Below are 19375 nucleotides of genomic sequence, written 5' to 3' on the forward strand. Positions count from 1 at the left end.
AACTATGATTTCCATGAATTCAGTGTAATGGGATTATATAGTCAGAGGATCTGCACCTTGTAAGCATAATTTCCTGATTTGTCTGCTTTTTCAATTGACTAACTTGTTTATGAAACATTCAGTTTTAACTCAGTAAGTAAATAGTCTCCTTTTGCAGTCCAAGCAGTCACACTGACTGTGCTTTTGGAGAGTCTGGAAGAAGAAATGGCTTCCTCCAGATTGTGTCCTACTTTATAGGCACTTAATGCCAATAAATTTGTCTTTCCTGAGCAGTTGCTTCCAGAAGAGATTGATACAGAATAGAATCAGAAGAGATTTGCTGCTGTTTCCATTTCCTTTTTGAGGGAAAAGTTATGGTAAATGAACCTCAGATCTTAGCAGGATAACAACTTGTACCCTTTCACAATCGAAAAAAAAAAAAGATAAAAAGCTTACATTTCAAATGCTGAACTCTCCCATATGCTCATGTGTAACACCATGTCCCCATGTCTCACTACCTCACCATATGTGTCCTGCTGTCCTCCCACACCAATCTTTCCATGTTTTCCTGCATGTCCTGCCACACTGCCATGGGCCCATGTGCCCCACCACACCCCATGTGCCCCTCTTTACCCTCATTGTCTCCCATGCCCCGACATGCACCTCCCATGAGTCCCACATGTCCCACTACACCTTCTTGAGTGTCCCCATGTTCCATGCCTGCTCCCCACACCTTTCTGATTTTGGGAGAAGCAACAACATTACCATCTAAGATGAAAGGAAAAAAACCTTTCTTCTTGTGACAGGCACTGCTTATTTCAAGCCCATATGAATATAGCCTTGAGTGTTTTGGTGTAAGTTGCCTGCTTGTGGAAGCATGGGGGAGACGTAGGGGTTTGGGGGCCAAGCTGAACTTGTGAGATGCGTTTGTTAATTGACAAAATGGGCATCAGTCCTATATCACACCTGGCTACTATCGATGCTGGAGGAACAAAAAAAATCTCCCAAACCAACTAATTCCTTTCCCTCTTCTTCTCCCCAAACCTTGTTCCCCAAATTAATTCACATCAGTGCAGAACATTTTTATCTTACTAACACTAACTGTCAAAACCATTCTGATTTTAAATAAAACAATGCCTGCAAGACCAGAATTTTGACTTAAACAAACCACCCAGAATAACAAACCACTCAGAATGCTCTTACAACAAATTTTTCAGCTTTAGATTCCACAGCATTACTGCACATCTTGTGTAGCTAAATGTAGCATAGCTAGATACAGGATTTTCTCCAAATCTCAATATAGCTGCTCCTTAAGTGAATGTGATGCTCTGGCAGTCCTGAACATGCGAGTTTTGCCCAAAACACACATACTTCAATAAACAATTGCCTCCACTACATACAATAGTATGAGCAGATATTAAAAATTTCCTTTTCAGTGATGGGGAAAATGCAGTCTTCATCAAACTGATCCAACTTGAAATATCTCCTGTGGACATAAAATACAGTTTAACATAGAGGTTACTCTCATCTCCCTTTAACGTGCAGGGTGAAGTGCACGTTTGCCCAAGAGGTTTTGCACAGTCGATCTCTTAAGCCTTCAAGTGGAAATCGCATACAGTGCAGTAAGAGGCTGGCCCTCTACACTGATGAAAGTTAACCCTGTCGGAAGTCCAAAAAAATTCAAAGCTGAAGATGGTCTAAAAAAGGTCTCCTGGGAGAAGAGTTCGAGCCAACTGAACTTATATCTCTCTGCAAAATATCCTCAGCATGTTGGGAAGTTGGAAACCAAATTTTCTCCTGCTCCACTAGTCCTATTTGAGCACAGGGGGCACTATAACTTCCTTCCATAACTTGCAGTTGTATGTCAGGCTGCTGCAGTCTCATCTCTTGAGCTCATGGCTAGCTCAATGATGGGATGTCTCTTTGGACTTTCCCTTGGTTTTTTCCCCACTACTGTTGTGAAGATACTGCCAATTGTAAATGGCTCTGAGTCTTTGTCAAATGGGCAACTTCCTTCAACCTGACTCAGCTGGACAAACTTCCTTTAGGTCTTGTGGGGACCTATGAGGATCATCTAGTTCAACTGTGTCCTAGTTGAGCTAGGGGTGTAGGGGTGATCAAAGCTGTGTATTCTACCCCCTCGATTCATTCCCCAAGGACAATGGGCCATTAGCAGCAGCTGCCAAGGGAGTCATTATCACCTTCACACTCAGCCTGAGGGGGCGGAGCTGCTAATGGGCCATCAACAGTTCAATACCCCCTGGCTCCCAGAGTTAATCACCCATTGTGTGAGTCCCTGCCCAGGGGGAGGGACTGGGTGCTCCCTGAGGGTACATAAGTGGTGGATAAGAAGACTTTGGTAACTTCTCGTCGGATCCAGAGGAGCAGCAGGACCTCAACAGGAGGAGATCACCGCTCTTGCCCAGACCACAGCCCTCGCCTGCACCAACAGGATTTTCATTTCCTTTTGCTCTGGACTTGGGGGAGCCACAGGGGTCTCAGCACAAGGGTAAACAAACCCAGAACACTGGGTTATACTGCTGGGTTTTTGTGAGTTGAAAGCAATTTCCCTTTTGTGTCAGTGTTTTTATTGTAATATTATTATTAAATTTTAGGTCTGACTTATAATCTCTCTCTCGTGGTGAGTTCATTTCCCCTGCTGGTTTGCCTTTAAACCAGCACATCTTTTTGGCACCCAACGTGGGGCCACGAGAGAGAAGTCAGAATTACAATTTTATTTTGTGTATTTGGATACAGAAACTCCCTGACTACCATGTTGCTTGATGTATTCATGTGGATGGTGTATCTGGGCCTGTTCATATTTCGACACATGGGGAACCATGTGCCTATTTTGATGCTCTCTTTAATACCAGGGAGAAGGATCAAAATTGCTTTATTAATATACTATGTTTATGTTGTCATAACATCAGAAGCAATGAATTTCATTGTGAATGTATATTCAGTCTGGTGTGCCTGTCCTGGTTTGGGTTGTTACCTCTGGGGTCTCATTAAAAATAGCACCCAGACTGTGGGGAAAACAGGCGGAGATGGTTACTTCCACCTTTTCACCTCTGCTACAACAATCATTGAAAATATTGAGCTTCCTTTTGATGTTAGGGACAGCATAATCTTATTGTTAGTGCTGTTAGTGTTGCTTTGTCTCCTCTGTACTGTATACACCATGTTTAGGATCAGAACTGGGCTTTTTAAGGGGGCTTGCTGGAGGCCTGCCCTGGGAGCAGATGATGTTGAGTGGCACGGGAAGTGGGAAGATATGGGCCAGTATTTGGAGACCTTCTCTCCTCAAATGATCTCGAAATTCACCCCGGAACAACTGCAGGACCCTGCCAAAATGCTGAGCTATGTGAAAGGAAGATGCTCTGGTAGTCCCAGAGAGGTGCAGCTCACTGCAACCTGCTGGGCCCTGGCCACTGCATACCGCACACTGCTTGGTGTGGTACAGCATCATCAGGAGGAGGAGAAAAGGAGCAAATCCACAGGCACCATGTCCACCCAAACCACGGCTGAACCAGAGAGGAAAAGAGATACATCAACCACCACCATGCCCACACAAACCATGGCTAAGCCAGAGAGGAAAAGAGATACATCAACCAGCACCATGCCCACACAAACCATGGAGGAGCCGGAAGGACAACAGAAACCGATAGCAGTTGCCCCTGTCCAGAAAAGAAAATCAAAGACCAAATCAGTTCGTATAGTGAATGATGAGGAAGAGTCAGGACCTTCACCTCAAGCAGAAGAAATGGAGCCAGAAATAATCACCCGGTCCCTATCCCTGGGAGAGCTGCGTGAGCTCCGGAGAGAGTTCACACGACAGGCAAATGAGTCCATCTTGACCTGGCTACTTCGAATCTGGGATGCTGCAGCCAATGATACAATTCTAGATGGGAGTGAGGCAAGGCAGCTGGGATCCCTTTCTCGAGATGTTGTCATTGATCAGGGCATTGGAAAGAGACAGGAAACTCTCAGCCTCTGGCGGCGACTGTTGTCAAGCGTGAGGGAGAGATATCTTTGTAAGGAGGACCTCCACGTACAGCAAGGACAGTGGAACACAATGGAACAAGGTATCCAGTGCTTAAGGGAATTAGCCGCACTGGAGATAATCTTTTCAGAGGATGAGAGATTCCCTAAAAGTCCAGATGGTGTCCAGTGCACATCCCAGATGTGGTTAAAATTTGCACGACTTGGGCCAGAAATGTATTCTCGCTACCTTGCAACATTGCAGTGGAGAGAGGGAGAAGACCAAGGTGGGCGCACTGGTCAGCAAACTCAGGATTTATGAAGACACTGTCACTGCTCCATTACGAGCCCACATCTCAGCTGTGGAAACAAAACTGGCTGAACTGGAAGAGAAGATTAAGGAAGGACTCTTCCATATCTCTCCAGAACAAACGAGAGTCTCTGACATCAGAAGCAGGCGTCTTCTGGCTAAGGAGAAAGGGTACACTCCATGTGGCAATCTGTGGTTTTACCTCCATGAGCATGGAGAAGATATGAGGAAGTGGGATGGAAAACCCACCTCTTCCTTAGCAGCTCGGGTATGTGAATTGCAAAGAGGCACAACTAACACAGGGAATTCTTCAAAGTTGAAGGCTGCTCCAGTCTCTTGTGGGCAAGGCTCCAGACAGTATAGGAATGATGATGTTATGCCCGATCCTCTTGAAGGAACCTCCCGGTCATATTCACAGGGAGAGCACAGTGAATACCATGACCAGAACTAGGGGGGCCCTGCCTCTAGCCAGGTAGAGGAGAGGGACAATCGGGTTTATTGGACTGTGTGGATTCGGTGGCCTGGCTCATCAGACCCACAGAAATACAAAGCTTTAGTGGACACTGGTGCACAATGCACGTTGATGCCATCAGGATGCGTCGGGGCAGAATCCATCTCTATTTCTGGGGTGACAGGGGGATCCCAACAGCTGACTGTACTGGAAGCTGAAGTCAGCTTGACAGAAAAAGAATGGCATAGACACCCCATTGTGACTGGTCCAGAAGCCCCATGTATCCTTGGCATAGACTACCTGAGGAATGGGTATTTCAAAGACCCAAAGGGACTGCGTTGGGCCTTTGGCATAGCTGCTGTAGAGACAGAGGAAATCAGACAGCTGAGCACCTTGGCTGGCCTCTCAGAGGACCCTTCTGCTGTGGGACTGCTGAAAGTTGAAGAACAATTGGTACCGCTGGCCACAGCCACAGTGCACCATCGGCAATACCGCACTGACCGAGACTCTATGACCCCCATACACAAGATGATTCGTGAGCTGGAGAGCCAAGAGGTGGTCAGCAAGACTCACTCTCCCTTTAATAGCCCCATATGGCCAGTACAAAAGTCCAGTGGAGAGTGGAGGCTGACGGTGGATTACCGTGGCCTCAATGAGGTCACACCCCCTCTGAGCACCGTTGTGCGGACATGCTGGAGCTTCAGTATGAGCTGGAGTCCAAGGCAGCCAAGTGGTACGCCACCATCGACATTGCCAATGCCTTTTTCTCCATTCCGTTGGCAGCAGAGTGCAGGCCGCAGTTCGCTTTCACCTGGAAGGGGGTGCAGTACACCTGGAATCGACTGCCCCAGGGGTGGAAACACAGTCCCACCATTTGCCATGGACTGATCCAGACTGCACTGGAAAAGGTGAGGCTCCAGAACATCTACAGTACATCAATGACATCATTGTATGGGGGAACACAGCAGGACAAGTTTTTTAGAAAGGAAAGAAGATAATCCAGATTCTCCTAAGAGCTGGTTTTGCCATTAAACGAAGTAAGGTCAAGGGACCTGCTCAGGAAATTCAGTTCCTAGGAGTGAAGTGGCAAGACGGGCGTCGCCAGATTCCAACAGAGGTGATCAACAAAATAGCAGCTATGTCCCCACCGACCAGCAAGAAGGAAACTCAGGCTTTCCTAGCCGCCGTGGGCTTTTGGAGCATGTATATCCCTGAGTACAGTCAGATTGTAGGCCCTCTCTACCTTGTGACACGGAAGAAGAATGATTTCCAGTGGGGCCCTGAACAACAAGCCTTTGAGCAGATTAAACAGGAGATTACCCATGCAGTAGCCCTTGGGCCAGTTAGGACAGGACAAGATGTGAAGAATGTGCTCTACACTGCAGCTGGGGAGAACAGCCCATCCTGGAGCCTCTGGCAGAAAGTACCTGAGGAGACTCGAGGATGACCGCTGGGATTCTGGAGTCGGGGATACAAAGGATCTGAAGCCAGCTACACCCCAACTGAGAAAGAGATCCTGGCAGTTTATGAAGGAGTTCGAGCTGCCTCAGAAGTGATTGGCACTGAGGTACAGCTCATCCTGGCACCCCAACTACCAGTGTTGGGCTGGATGTTCAAAGGAAAAGCTCCTTCTACCCATCACGCCACTGATGCCACATGGAGTAAGTGGATCGCTCTGATCACGCAGCGAACCCGGATAGGGAATCCTAATCGCCCTGGGATTTTGGAAATCATCACCAACTGGCCGGAAGGTGAGAGTTTTGGATTGTCCTCTGAAGAAGAAGAGGAGCAGGTGACACGAGCTGAGGAGGCCCCACCATATAACCAGCTACCTGTCGGGATAGACCAAGATTTTATTAAATGGCAGAGATACTACAAGCGATGGGTCGACGAGGATGCAGAGATTGGAGAGCCTGAGGCTGTGGGCTCAAGCATTTCATGTATTGATTTCTCCCCTGTTAATGGCGCCGGTCATCAGGTCTACCCATAACATTTCCCTCTAGGAGTCCCTGTCCAAGGTCTTCTTCCCAGAACCCGCTCAGGTTTTTCCCGCCAACCCTACCCTGATTGGTCCCTGTTTGGTGCAGTGCACCATTTCCCTTATATGGTTCTGTTCTCCCATTGGTTCTTCCCTTGTTCCACCCCTTCATTTGCATACCCACCAATCAGATGCTTCGCTCCTCCCTGTCTCCTCCCCTTACTCCGCCCAAGTTCTGGAACCTCCCATGCTCCCCTATAAAAGTCCCGGCACCCCAATAAATCTTGCTTCTCTTTGTGGACTCCTGACTCTTGTAGACTTCTTCCTTTGGGAACCGTCGCCGGGTTGGGAGCGGGAGGAGCCTCCCCCAAGCTTCCAAGGAGCTTGCCCCTTGAGAGCATAAGCCGTTGCTCTTCGAGCCCTGCTCCTGGGAGCGCCATTCAATCTGCCGTATCAGTGACTAATTAATCATCTACTGATAGCTACTAGAAGAGGAGAAGCGATATGCTCTCTTCACAGATGGCTCTTGCCGCATTGTAGGGACAAGCCGGAAATGGAAAGCAGCTGTATGGAGTCCTACACGTCGAGTTGCAGAAGCGACTGAAGGACAGGGTGGATCAAGTCAGGTTGCAGAGCTGAAAGCTGTTCAGCTGGCCTTGGATATTGCTGAACGAGAGAAGTGGCCAAGACTCTACCTTTACACTGACTCGTGGATGGTGGCCAATGCTCTGTGGGGATGGCTGGAGCGTTGGAGAAAGGCCGGCTGGCAGCGCAAAGGGAAACTCATCTGGGCGGCTGAGATGTGGCAAGACATCGCTACGCGGGTAAAGAAGCTGAATGTGAAGGTCCGTCACGTAGATGCTCATGTACCCAAGAGCCGGGCTAATGAGGAGCATCGTAACAATGAGCAGGTGGATTGAGCTGCCAGGATTAAAGTCTCTCAGGTTGATCTGGATTGGCAGCACAAGGGAGAATTGTTTCTAGCTCGATGGGCCCATGATGCCTCTGGTCATCAGGGCAGAGATGTGACATACAGATGGGCTCGGGACCGAGGGGTGGATCTAACCATGGACAGTGTCTCACAGGTTATCCAAGACTGTGACACATGTGCTGCCATCAAGCAGGCCAAGCGGGTGAAGCCTCTATGGTATGCTGGACGGTGGTCGAAATACAGGTATGGGGAGGCCTGGCAAGTTGACTACATCACACTTCCCCAAACACGCCAAGGCAAGCGCTATGTGCTGACCATGGTAGAGGCAACCACTGGATGGCTGGAGACATACCCCATATCTCACGCCACTGCCCGGAATACCATCCTGGGCCTTGAGAAACAAGTCCTGTGGAGACACGGCACCCCAGAGAGAATAGAGTCTGACAATGGCACCCACTTCAAGAACAGCCTCATAGACACCTGGGCCAGAGAGCACGGCATTGAGTGGGTGTATCATATCCCCTACCATGCTCCACCTGCCGGGAAAGTTGAGCGATGTAATGGACTGCTGAAAACAACCTTGAAGGCGTTGGGTGGGGGAACTTTCAAACACTGGGAGCTGCATTTGGCAAAGGCCACCTGGTTGGTCAACACCCGGGGCTCCATCAATCGAGCTGGCCCTGCCCAATCAGAACTCTTGAATATTGTAGATGGAGATAAAGTCCCTGTGGTCCATATGAGAAGTATGTTAGGAAAGACTGTTTGGGTTAGTCCCACCTCAAACAAAGGCAAACCCATCCGAGGGATTGTTTTTGCTCAAGGACCTGGTTGCACTTGGTGGGTAATGCAAAAAGAGGAAGAAACACGTTGTGTACCATAAGGGGACCTAATTTTGAGTGAGAAGAGTTTGTAATGTTTCATTGTATATATGTAAAAGGGGAATTAAATTTGGGAATGACTAGATGGTGTAGACTAAGGGGTGGATAATGTCCTAGTTGAGCAGGAGGGACCAGTTGACACTGTGTAGGGGTGATCAAAGCTGTGTATTCTACCCCCTCGATTCATTCCCCAAGGACATGGGGCCATTAGCAGCAGCTGCCCAGGGAGTCATTATCACCTTCACACTCAGCCTGAGGGGTGTGGCTGCTAATGGGCCATCAACAGTTCAATACCCCCTGGCTCCCAGAGTTAATCACCCATTGTGTGAGTCCCTGCCCAGGGGGAGGGACTGGGTGCTCCCTGAGGGTACATAAGTGGTGGGTAAGAAGACTTTGGTAACTTCTCGTCGGATCCAGAGGAGCAGCAGGACCTCAACAGGAGGAGATCACCGCTCTTGCCCAGACCACAGCCCTCGCCTGCACCAACAGGATTTTCATTTCCTTTTGCTCTGGACTTGGGGGAGCCACAGGGGTCTCAGCACAAGGGCAAACAAACCCAGAACACTGGGTTATACTGCTGGGTTTTTGTGAGTTGAAAGCAATTTCCCTTTTGTGTCAGTATTTTTATTGTAATATTATTATTAAATTTTAGGTCTGACTTATAATCTCTCTCTCGTGGTGAGTTCATTTCCCCTGCTGGTTCGCCTTTAAACCAACTCAAACTGCCTGACAACTTCAGTGTTGACCAAAAGTTAAATCATGTCATTAAGGGCATTGTGCAAATGATTCTTACACCCTTGGGCCATTGATCAGAGGGCAGGAAGCCTCTTCTAGTGTTTGTCCACCACCTCAGTAAAGAAATAGTTCCTAATGTGCAGTCTAGATATCTTTCACAGGTGGCTTCCTTGTTATTCATCTCATTCTATTAACTTCAGGATTCCAAGCTGAATACCCCATGGGTCATCATAAGGACATTTTAGCAGCTACATGATAGAGCTGAGCATTTTAATCCAGTTTCCCCCAAAGCCACTGAGTCAGTTCTGGGCCCCAACCTGATACTCATGAGGATGTCCTCGAGTTTCAGGCTCTCAGTTGATATATTACAATACTACAGGATGTCTACAAGCTACTCATACTGAAAGTTTAGATCTTCTTTGTGGCATCTAAAAGCCAGTGACATAGATTCCCTTTTAGCTGGTACTACACAAGGACTAAAGCTTTGATGGTCTAGACAGAGATGAAACACACAAGAAAAAAAGGAAGAGAAAATACATACAAAGCAAATATGGTGTTTAGGTTACAAAGTTCTGTAAAAATTCTTTTGTGACTATTTGGGTTTGGAGTTGTTTTGTGGGAGAAGAGATGAGCTAAAAGGAAAAAAAGGAGGACACAACAAGGACAGAATTAAATGAGTAAGTATGGCATGAAGTAAGCTGAGGTCAAAGTTTTCTCACATCTATTTCCCCAGCCTAAGTGCCATCCATACACATTTATGTTACAGTACTTAAATAAGAGCTGTCAGACCTAACACATTTTTTCCCAAATTATTCATAAAACTGTATGATCACAAGAGAAGGAGTTGTTACTTGGATTAAACTAGTTACTTTTCATTAACATAACTGGAATATAATTACTAGTTTCACCTGAGCGACTTAATACAGGTTCTGTAGCAACCATAATAGAGATGTACTTTATTTTTTACAATTTTGTGTGTACTGCCTAAAAGCCTCAATTTCTCCCATAACTGACCTGCTAAGTCTTTCTTTTTCCCTTTTGTACACAATTAGCATTTCATTTAATATTTCTATATTCCAGGTAGATGCCAGAAGAGAAAGAGGTCCTAAAGTACTAATCACTAAGGGCCATGTAAGAGTGTTCCTTCATTACTAATTGTGTTTGACACTAATTACTGTTTATTGAAGACCCTGAGTGAAACAGAACTCTGACATGTATCTGGATACTCCCTGAATCTGTTTCAATTTGCCATATTTCCTGCTCTTGGTGCCCCACTTCATAGGGTCACCTCTCTTGTGGCTGGTTCCTCTGCGTACACAAATGTGTGACTTGGAGGTGGCTGCTGTTTCGTAGCTGGCACCATGCTAAATGTTGTACTGATGTGCTTCTTTAAAGCAAGGCTCTAGGAGGAGAAATTCCTTCCTTACTCTCCTGGCTGGGTTGGTACACACATTTTAGCTTTTGTTGGCTCTTACAGGAATGCTGGAGTGCTGTGTGTTTGATAGTAGAACTTACATGATAGTTTATATCAATCGTCCTTCTTCAGGGACACCACAAAAAGTGCTTTATTCCTTTCCTTGGCTGGCCAAAGGCCAGAAGCTTTAGCTGGATGTTAGAAGAAGTCACTAATTGGATGCATTGCCATTATCCAACACAACATGGAAAATGAGATATTTGAAGGTGTTCACTTTTTAGTTTTCTGCTTGTTGAAAAAGATCAAATTAAATTTGTTCAGCTAAACAAATGTTCATGCTGATACTTCCTCTACCAATATTTTGAGTATTTTAATCTTACCTAATATTGCAAGATCTTTTTTGATTTGTAATTAGTTTACCAAGTTATCAGAAATTAGTAATTCAGGTAGGAGAAAGATAAATTCCAGGAAACTCTTGCAGGATTGATTACAATTCAAAAGCATGAGAAGAAAAACTTATACAAACAATATGGTAGAAGTCATATTTATTGATAAAAATTAATATATCTGCTATAAAATTTGTAACAGTAATGCAACTGAATATTCATTTTGATGAATAAACCTGAATGTTACATACCAAATACAATACAGTAACACTGGTTTCCTCCTTATTTACATGTTTATGAAAATTGATATGCAATCCATGTTAAAAGAACTTGTAATGGAGAATAGTTACATTAGAAAAATAATATTCTTGATAAAGCATTCTTGAGGACTCCAATCACATTTTCAGGCCTCTTTCAATAAGGCAAAAATCCCTGGTACAGCATATAACTTAATTTACAAAATACAGTAACTTCAGACACATCTTCAAGTTTTCTTTTGGTATGCTTTTCCTCACTGTAAAATTACTCAATTTTTTTACTAAACAGAAAGAACGTTCTATACCAAAACTTAATGAGTTCTACTACATATTATACATACATCGCTGTAGCTTAGCGACCATAACCGGGCAATCTTTCTCCTTAACTGTTGGCTCAATGAGCTTTTCTTAGATGTAGGACATGTAGTATTTTGAAATCATTATGACTGTGGTATCTTTCTCTAGTTTTCATAGGAAACAATCTGTCACATTTTGAAACTTTTTTTTTTTAAATTTGATTTTATTTTAGGAACTGGTGCACAACTACATTTCCACTCACAAGAGAACGTCACAAATGTAACTAAAATTAGGCTTGGATAACTTTGAAAACATACTACTATGTGCCCAACCCCAAATCTCTTACTTTAATACTTTATAACCCTGCCATGCTCTAGGAATTCTTCTGCATAGCTTCATTACTAGTCACAGTCAGACAGTTTTAATTCCTTCAAAGGCACAAAACTTCCACCTCTTTTCCAGTGTTGCTCCTACACCAGTGAATTCTTGTTTAAACATATGTGGCAGTCTCATCAAAAGCATTTCTATCTCATTCGCAGAGATCTGAAAAAGAAAAAAAAAGGTAAAATAAAGTGAGAAAGCTGCTCTGTAGAATGGGAAGAGGAAACACTAAGAACAGAAATGAGAGGTGGGGCTGGGGGAGGCCAGGAGGAGCAAGGAGGAATCCAGGCCAGATGAAAAAAGCCAACTATAATTACTTTTTTTAACTTTAGCCTGACATGAATTTCCAGGCTCCAAAGCAAGTGCAAATTCCTTGTAGGAATAATTCTGCTCTTGTAAGTGGCATTGCACCGTAAAACAATGTCAACTGCTGTGTTGGGGCTGTGCTTACACAGTGAGGTATGAAGTCCATCTAAGAACTACAGTCATGGATGCCTGTGAGGAGGAGGAAGCAGATGGGACCTTCTTCTTCCTTCTCAGCCTGTAAGCTCTTGAATTCTTCTCCCAGCTCTATCAGTTTTTCTCTTTCAAAAAAGCATTAATCAGTTCCCTCTTGTTGCTTAGGGCTGACTATCCATGGAGCCATCTTTTCTCAGTCTGACCCAGTTCAGCAGCCCCAGGTAAATGAGCAGTAAAGTTCCCAATTCTGCATTGGTCAGGATGTTTTTATCATTTTGAAACCTTAAGGACGGGTGACCTTCCTAATGGGAAAGATGCTGTCATGACAGAAAACACTTCTACAAATGCAAACTTTCTGGTATAGTCAGTCAGTAGGCAAGTCAAGAAATGAAGGGTCATAGAAAGTGAACCATTTTATCCTACTGCTACTGCTTCTACAATGGTGGTCATGAAAGGAATGGCAAGCAAATCTATGTTGCCTAATATCCACAGGAATCTCCATGGTTTGATAGACTTCTCTGGCAATAATGATATTTCTGCTTACTCATATTAGTAGGAACATTCCATGGTGAAAACTTTTTAAAACAGTATATAAACATAAAATGTGCTAATTATACCTGAGTACACTCAAGGAAGGTTAGAAAATACATATTGCCTCTTATTTCCTTGTAGAGGTTAGTGCAGCAGAAAGATTAAATGAGTTGTTAAAGGTGGCACCAAAAGTCAGTGTTGGAGGTTGTCTAAAGCCTCAGAATGATCAGATCCATCTTTTAAGTACTTACACGGCAGTAATGGATATCTGCTTACTTTTGGGTAATATATATGAGCTCTATACTGAGCCCTTAGCCTGCACGGGTACGCTGACCTCATCATTCCTATTCAGGTGAAGAATGACAGGCTAACCATGGAAAGTAACTGAAACTCATCTCTGAGATTGCATCTCTGGATTGCACTATTAGGAAGTAATTTTTTTCTACAAGCAGTTACTTCCAAAATAAACCACCAATGTCAAATTTTGCAGATGTTGTTTATTATGCAGCAGAGAGGTCCATAGGTAGCTGCAGAGATGGAGAAAACACTCCTTCCATGAAGGTTCTGTTTGCAAGTTAAGGGTTTGCTCGTGGCAGCCTCATAGAAGCCAACATGTTACTCACATGAGTAGAAATTCAAGGACAGAGCCTACAGTCTTGCACAAGAAAGGACTGCAGTAGTGCAAGGGGCGAAAGTTGAAGAGCTCAGTGGGCATAAGCAATGAGCATCAGGGCTGGAGCCCAAGGAGTCCATATTTTAGATGATTGCTTTTACCATGCAAGAGATACAGAGCTGGAGGGGTCATCCAGGGGGAAAAGCAGTTCAAACTTAGCCAAACACGGTGCTAAGGAACGACTTGAAAGATAACTGACAGATAAGGGAGACTGCGTGCTGCAGGAACTGGGGGCAAGATGAAGGCAAGTGTGGATGTGGGAGAGGCAGGAAACAGAGAAGCAGAACATGAATGGCTGTAGGCATGACGCTCTGGATGCATCAGGTCTATGTAAAACAGACATTTAAAAAAGAAGTGAAATTCACCAGTTTCTCACCTCTTTCTACCATCCTTATCCCCCTTTTCATTGTGGGTGGCAGTGGACTGTAAAATACTAGCAAATCTGAGTTTTCAAGGCCTGAAGCCTGTGCCTAAGAACTTCACCATCCTTTCTCACTCACCAGTGCAACCTCTCTTATTACTAGTGGGCTTTGGCTCAGGCTCTCCTCTGCTTCTAGCTCTACACTTTTTCATAGAAACAGAGGAAGGATCAAGGATCCTCCAGGAACATGAAGCAGCCCATCAAAGCAGTTAGAAGGTGATCTTAGCTTTGGGCTGAAGATACAAAATATTACCAGCATCAAAGGAGTTGTTTTGCAAGAAGATCTGGGAAAGCACCATCATACAAGTATTGGCAGATGTGAGTCAGAGCTGCGGCTGACTGCAGGGTGACCCCTGCAATCCGCTAGGTGTCTTGAAACCTAGCACCCTGCAGAACTGCTGTTTAGCACTTACAGTAGCATTCACCTGATCAAAAGTGGCTATTTCACAGCTGGGCTTCTCACCCTTGATTTGCTTAATATTCAGTGCAGAGGAATAGGCCCTTCTGGGGTTTGATCTCATCTTATCCAACAGTAGATATTAAAAAGTAAGTCAAAGAATCTTATCCTACAGGTATGTATTAACTATGGACTGTACAAACTGATGCATTAAACACTTTGCACACTGTTGTGTGTTGGCCTCACTTTTGTCTCGGCCACAGCTTCTCTGAATTTAGCAGTAAGGTCACTCAGTTTCTTTATGAGGTCCTCTCTGCCTCCATGTGGAGATAAAGGGCATGGTCCACTCATATAATCATTAAAGTTCCAGTTCAGTGTGACCCATGACTAACACCTTTCCAAAGAATGAGGAGCCATCTCCAAAAGCTCTGCACAGTTTGATGGGCTACACCTGCCTTTTGTTCTGCTTTCTTTCTCCTCAGCTATATTTCAGAATCATTAGTCATAAAATCAGCTGCTAGACTTTGCCATTTAAAGCTCTGCTCTTCTTTGCACAAAGAATAGCTAAGCAGTGTGAGGCAAAGACCTCAACACAAGCACGTGCACTGTAATTTGCAAATGAATAAAGACTGCAAACCCCCAAGCCCCACATCCCATTATCTTTCTAATGGAAACGCATGAAGAGTTTAACCTGCAGTAAAGAATAATACAATATTTCTATAGAGAAAACAGATTTTGATTAAATTTTTTTTACCCTAGAGTCCAACTGCTGCATATAAGACCAAAGATATTCTATATTGGCTCCAAAAGGGTGGACGTGAAGAAAAGTGGATATGATTCCTGTATTAAAAACAAATGCAAACAAAGTATTTAAATTACCTCAGACACCGTATCATTAAAATAGGCAAAATAACTCTCAATAGTCTTTTCTTGTAGTTTTTCAGTATAAATTATGGTTCTTATTTTTCTTACACAACCCAATAAACATAACAAAATGGCACATTTTTAACATAGTCATAGTAACATGCTAAATACAATAGCTCATCTTCAGGAATGACAGAAGTAAGCAAGTAAGTGACCAGGATAATATACTGATGAATAAAGGCATTTCTAAACAAAGCCTTTCTGGAAGCATTTCAACTACCAATTTTATGCTTGATTTACCAATATAAAATTCTGGATATTGTAATGGTAAAATTATTGCTTTTTTCCCCTTCACTGGATGCTGTGTTGTGAAAACGTTTCATATAATTGTGTCAGAAACCTCACTCCCTCTAATTTTTCTAGTAATTACGCTGATGCTGGTTTTGAAAAGTGTTTAATCCGTATTACCTCTTACTGCTGCTGAAGAAAACACAAATCCTTTCTGACATATTTGCTTATTTACTTTCTCTTAAAAGAGAGGCTGTTCTGCCTATTTTTATTGTTATTTTCAGGATAATTATAAAACCTATGAGAATAAAAGTGGCTTGGGAGGAATCAGGATCTAAATATAGAGATTTTTTTCTGCAGTGAAAATCAAGTGACAGCATTAATGGTGATGACCAGTGAAAACAAGATTTGGGGCATCAGTACTGCTATTAAAGGCACTATCCAGTTTCTCCTCTTCTAAACAAACAGTGAAAACAGAAAATGGCATGTGTGTTACTCGCTGTTTGGGGAGAGCTGAACTGTAAGAATCAGAACAAATATTTTCAACTCTCTTTGGATGGGTTTCTTAGCTAAACCACCCTAGGGGAAGTTTCTTATACTTAAATCACAAACACCAGGATTAAAAATGCTTACAAATGACAAAAATGGGTCACTGTATCTTGTGTACTGCAGGCCATACTGCTTTCTTGATGCTGAATGAATTAGGATAATCTTGGATTTCATTTTTCCCCAAGTATTGGCCATGGTTGAAACTGATAAGCAATATTTAACTCATTTTTGACTGGCTTTGCAAAGAACACCTTTTTTACTTCCCTAGTTTTTCAAACAGTGTTTACAGACTTCTAGTCCTACATAGGGAGTGGCGTGTATTTAATTTTATACTATGGCAAGTCCTAGCAGCAGTTACCTTCTTTGTGCTATGGATGACTATAAGCAACTACAGAAGAGCTCTACAAAGCAAAAGCCAAGACTATCACACTTCGATGGGTTGACTGGAAATCCAGTTTGTGCGAAAAATCACATATTACCAGTGTCATTGCATTTGTTACGTAGTTCCCAAGGCTTTTCAATTCAGGATGTTCAAAGCCAGGTCTTCCATAAAATGTAAATAATAAGTAATTTGTAAATATTTTGTAGTTATTGACTGGAACTCTGCAGTAACTTTCTAGTAATTTTTATTTTCTTTTATGCTTTTTTCCTCTAAGACAATATTGTATTTTTAAAAATATACACAGACTTAGTGAACAGATGGAAGTAAGGCCGATTTTTCCCTTGCTGTACCTGAACATGCCTCAGAGGAACAGATAACATGAAAGCCATCTTGAGGAATCTTTTGCCTTTGAACTGTAACAATGAGCCAATTGTGGGGGTATTATGCGCAGTAATATCTGAACAGAGATCATTCTGTTTATCAGAGTGTCTCACTGAACAGCTGATGTATGAGACCACTTTGGGACACTCCCACCCCTTGTTACAGTCAAATAATGAGTCACCCATAAAAAAAAGTTTGTTATTTTGTTCTTAAAATCCCGTCTTTGCTGCACTTCTCACTGAACGACCTTTGAATGCCGCAATCAAAAGTTCCAGATTTTATTATAACAAGCAAAAATTCAATCAATTCATACATTTCTGTAGATCCCACTGTTCTGCATTTCACCAATCACACGGAGTTTGTGTACTAAGTCCTTTAAACATTTAAATACATTCTTCACTTTCAAATGACCTTTTTGGTCTGAACTGAATCTGTGAATTGCTGAATCTGTGCATCAGTAATAGACCAACAACTTTCCTGGTGCTTAGGTGATGCAAATACATTTAAACAAATTAAGGTAGTTTTGGAACTATCACCTTCCAGAATAGTGCTGGATTTGTGAAAAGACCAAACCAAAGAAATTAACCCTGTTTTTTCAGGTCAACATTTCTGTTGCCATGCCACAGGGCACGTTTTGGACCTTCAGGCTCAATAAAAACCTGCCCCACTGAAACCAAACGCAAACTATGCACAAGTATAAATGGGGCATGTTCTCTCCAAGGGTAGCATTGGTCCAGTCAGTTTTGTGTGGCTAAAAGCCTGATACCAGTTAGCTAACCCACTGCCTATAAGCTTTAGCTTTAGGCACTCTTCAAGAGTTTATTTTAATGATTTTATTCTAGGTAAAGGATATGACAGTCCTTGTGGTATTCATTATAAATATTCATATTGCTAAGTCTCTCACCTAATGTCAAAAGCATAAATCTGGCTTGCTTAATACATGTAGTATACATATTTTTGCTTGGTAGTTTGCTAATATTATTTCCGTCCCCTTCTCCCACACTATTTTGTCTAATAATAATATAAGAAGCTATACAATTCTAGGCTGCTAAATCTTGATGAAAATACAGTCTTCATACATTCATGCTGCAAGTCTAAATATAGACACTGCAATTTTCTTCATACCTGAAATCCTTTCATTAAACTCTGCAGAATTTTCAGAAAGGCAAAGTTCACTTATATTTTAGGATTTCTCTTACTAAATGCCATTCTGAATACAGATGAAAAAAAATCTATTTTTTCAAAGTTTGTACTTTTATTAGCACAAAACTGTGGGGAAACATATGCAAACCAGAAACCTGTTAAAAGGAATTTTGTTCTCAAAAATCTCCTTTGGGGTTATCTTACCTATTAATAGTGCCTCTTTCTCTGATTTTAGACCCGGGCTTCGTTTCTCTGAGTTTTTTTCTCTGTCTTGGTTGACCAATGCTACTGTCAATACATTGATTTCCTATAAAGTTTAAAAAAACAAACAGGTGGTCATGTAGATTGCATTTACTTCAATTAAACGTGTCTGCTTCCTTTCAACTCTATAAAAAATCGTTACTTTAATTCACATCTAAAGACAAGACAATTATAAATAATTGATTTGTTTACAGAATATTAAGATACATTTTGAACTACCTTTATGCCAAAAGCTGCCAAGAAGAGAAATTTTGCTTGTGGAGTAAGTAATAACTTTGTTGCTAGTGCTTCTTCATTATAACAGCTTGAGAGATTGTGCCATAAATTGTGGGGAGGGTCAGAAAACTAACATTTTCTAGCTATTAAAGCTGTAAACCAAGACTGCCTCTAGGTAACATATATGGAAACATTCAGTTACAGCCATAAGAATAAATTCAGCAGTCACTGGCAATGTTTCTAGCTACTAGACTACAACCACCTACGCTGTTGCACTCTGACCAGTGTCTGGCATGGCACTGGCCCATCCCAAATAATTCTCAGGCACATTTTTGGGGGTCAACATTATTTCAGGAAGACCATTCCTAACTGGTGGTTTGCATAAAGCTACCTTGTTTAAGGACTGAAAGAACACTGACCTTAAGGGCAAACAAATCAAGCCCTCTGCTCTTGAGCTCTTTTTTCTACAACGAGGTGGTCTGAAGCATTCAAATCTCAGCCAAGCGATCACATGTCAGAAGCTCCACCAGAAGTACCCAGGCAGTTGTGTGATAGACTGTTCTTACATTGGTTATATGTGAAGGAAACAAATTACCTCTATTTCCAAGGTACGTAAGCAGCTTCAAAGAGTATTGCATAATATTCAAGTACATACATGGATAGTTTCCACGGAGCAACTGATATGCAATAACTTGTTCATCGGTGAGGCAGTGACTCACACTGCTGCATCTGCTCTGCAAAATGCTCAGCAGTTCCACACAAAACCTTGCAGGTAGAGAGCATGGGGCTGAATTTATGACGGCATCAGGTGGGACTGTGAAGGAATGGTGCT

General features: G+C 42.9%; 1 protein-coding gene across 9 annotated transcripts in view; it reads right to left on the bottom strand.

Moving 5' to 3' along the window:
- Positions 1-11185: 11185 nt before the first annotated feature.
- Positions 11186-19375, bottom strand: part of ENOX1 (ecto-NOX disulfide-thiol exchanger 1) — a 362626-nt gene continuing 354436 nt past the window's right edge. For all 9 annotated transcript variants that reach the window (XM_071550707.1, XM_071550726.1, XM_071550658.1 and 6 more), the window contains 3 exons: positions 18271-18373; positions 15214-15299; positions 11186-12140 (listed from right to left, as the gene is read on the bottom strand). In XM_071550707.1, coding sequence (XP_071406808.1) covers positions 12009-12140; positions 15214-15299; positions 18271-18373 — 321 coding nt within the window. In that variant the 3' untranslated portion in view covers positions 11186-12008. The remainder of the gene's footprint in view (positions 12141-15213; positions 15300-18270; positions 18374-19375) is intronic.

This window comes from Pithys albifrons, chromosome 1, assembly GCF_047495875.1.
Source record: "Pithys albifrons albifrons isolate INPA30051 chromosome 1, PitAlb_v1, whole genome shotgun sequence".
NCBI lineage: Eukaryota > Metazoa > Chordata > Aves > Passeriformes > Thamnophilidae > Pithys > Pithys albifrons.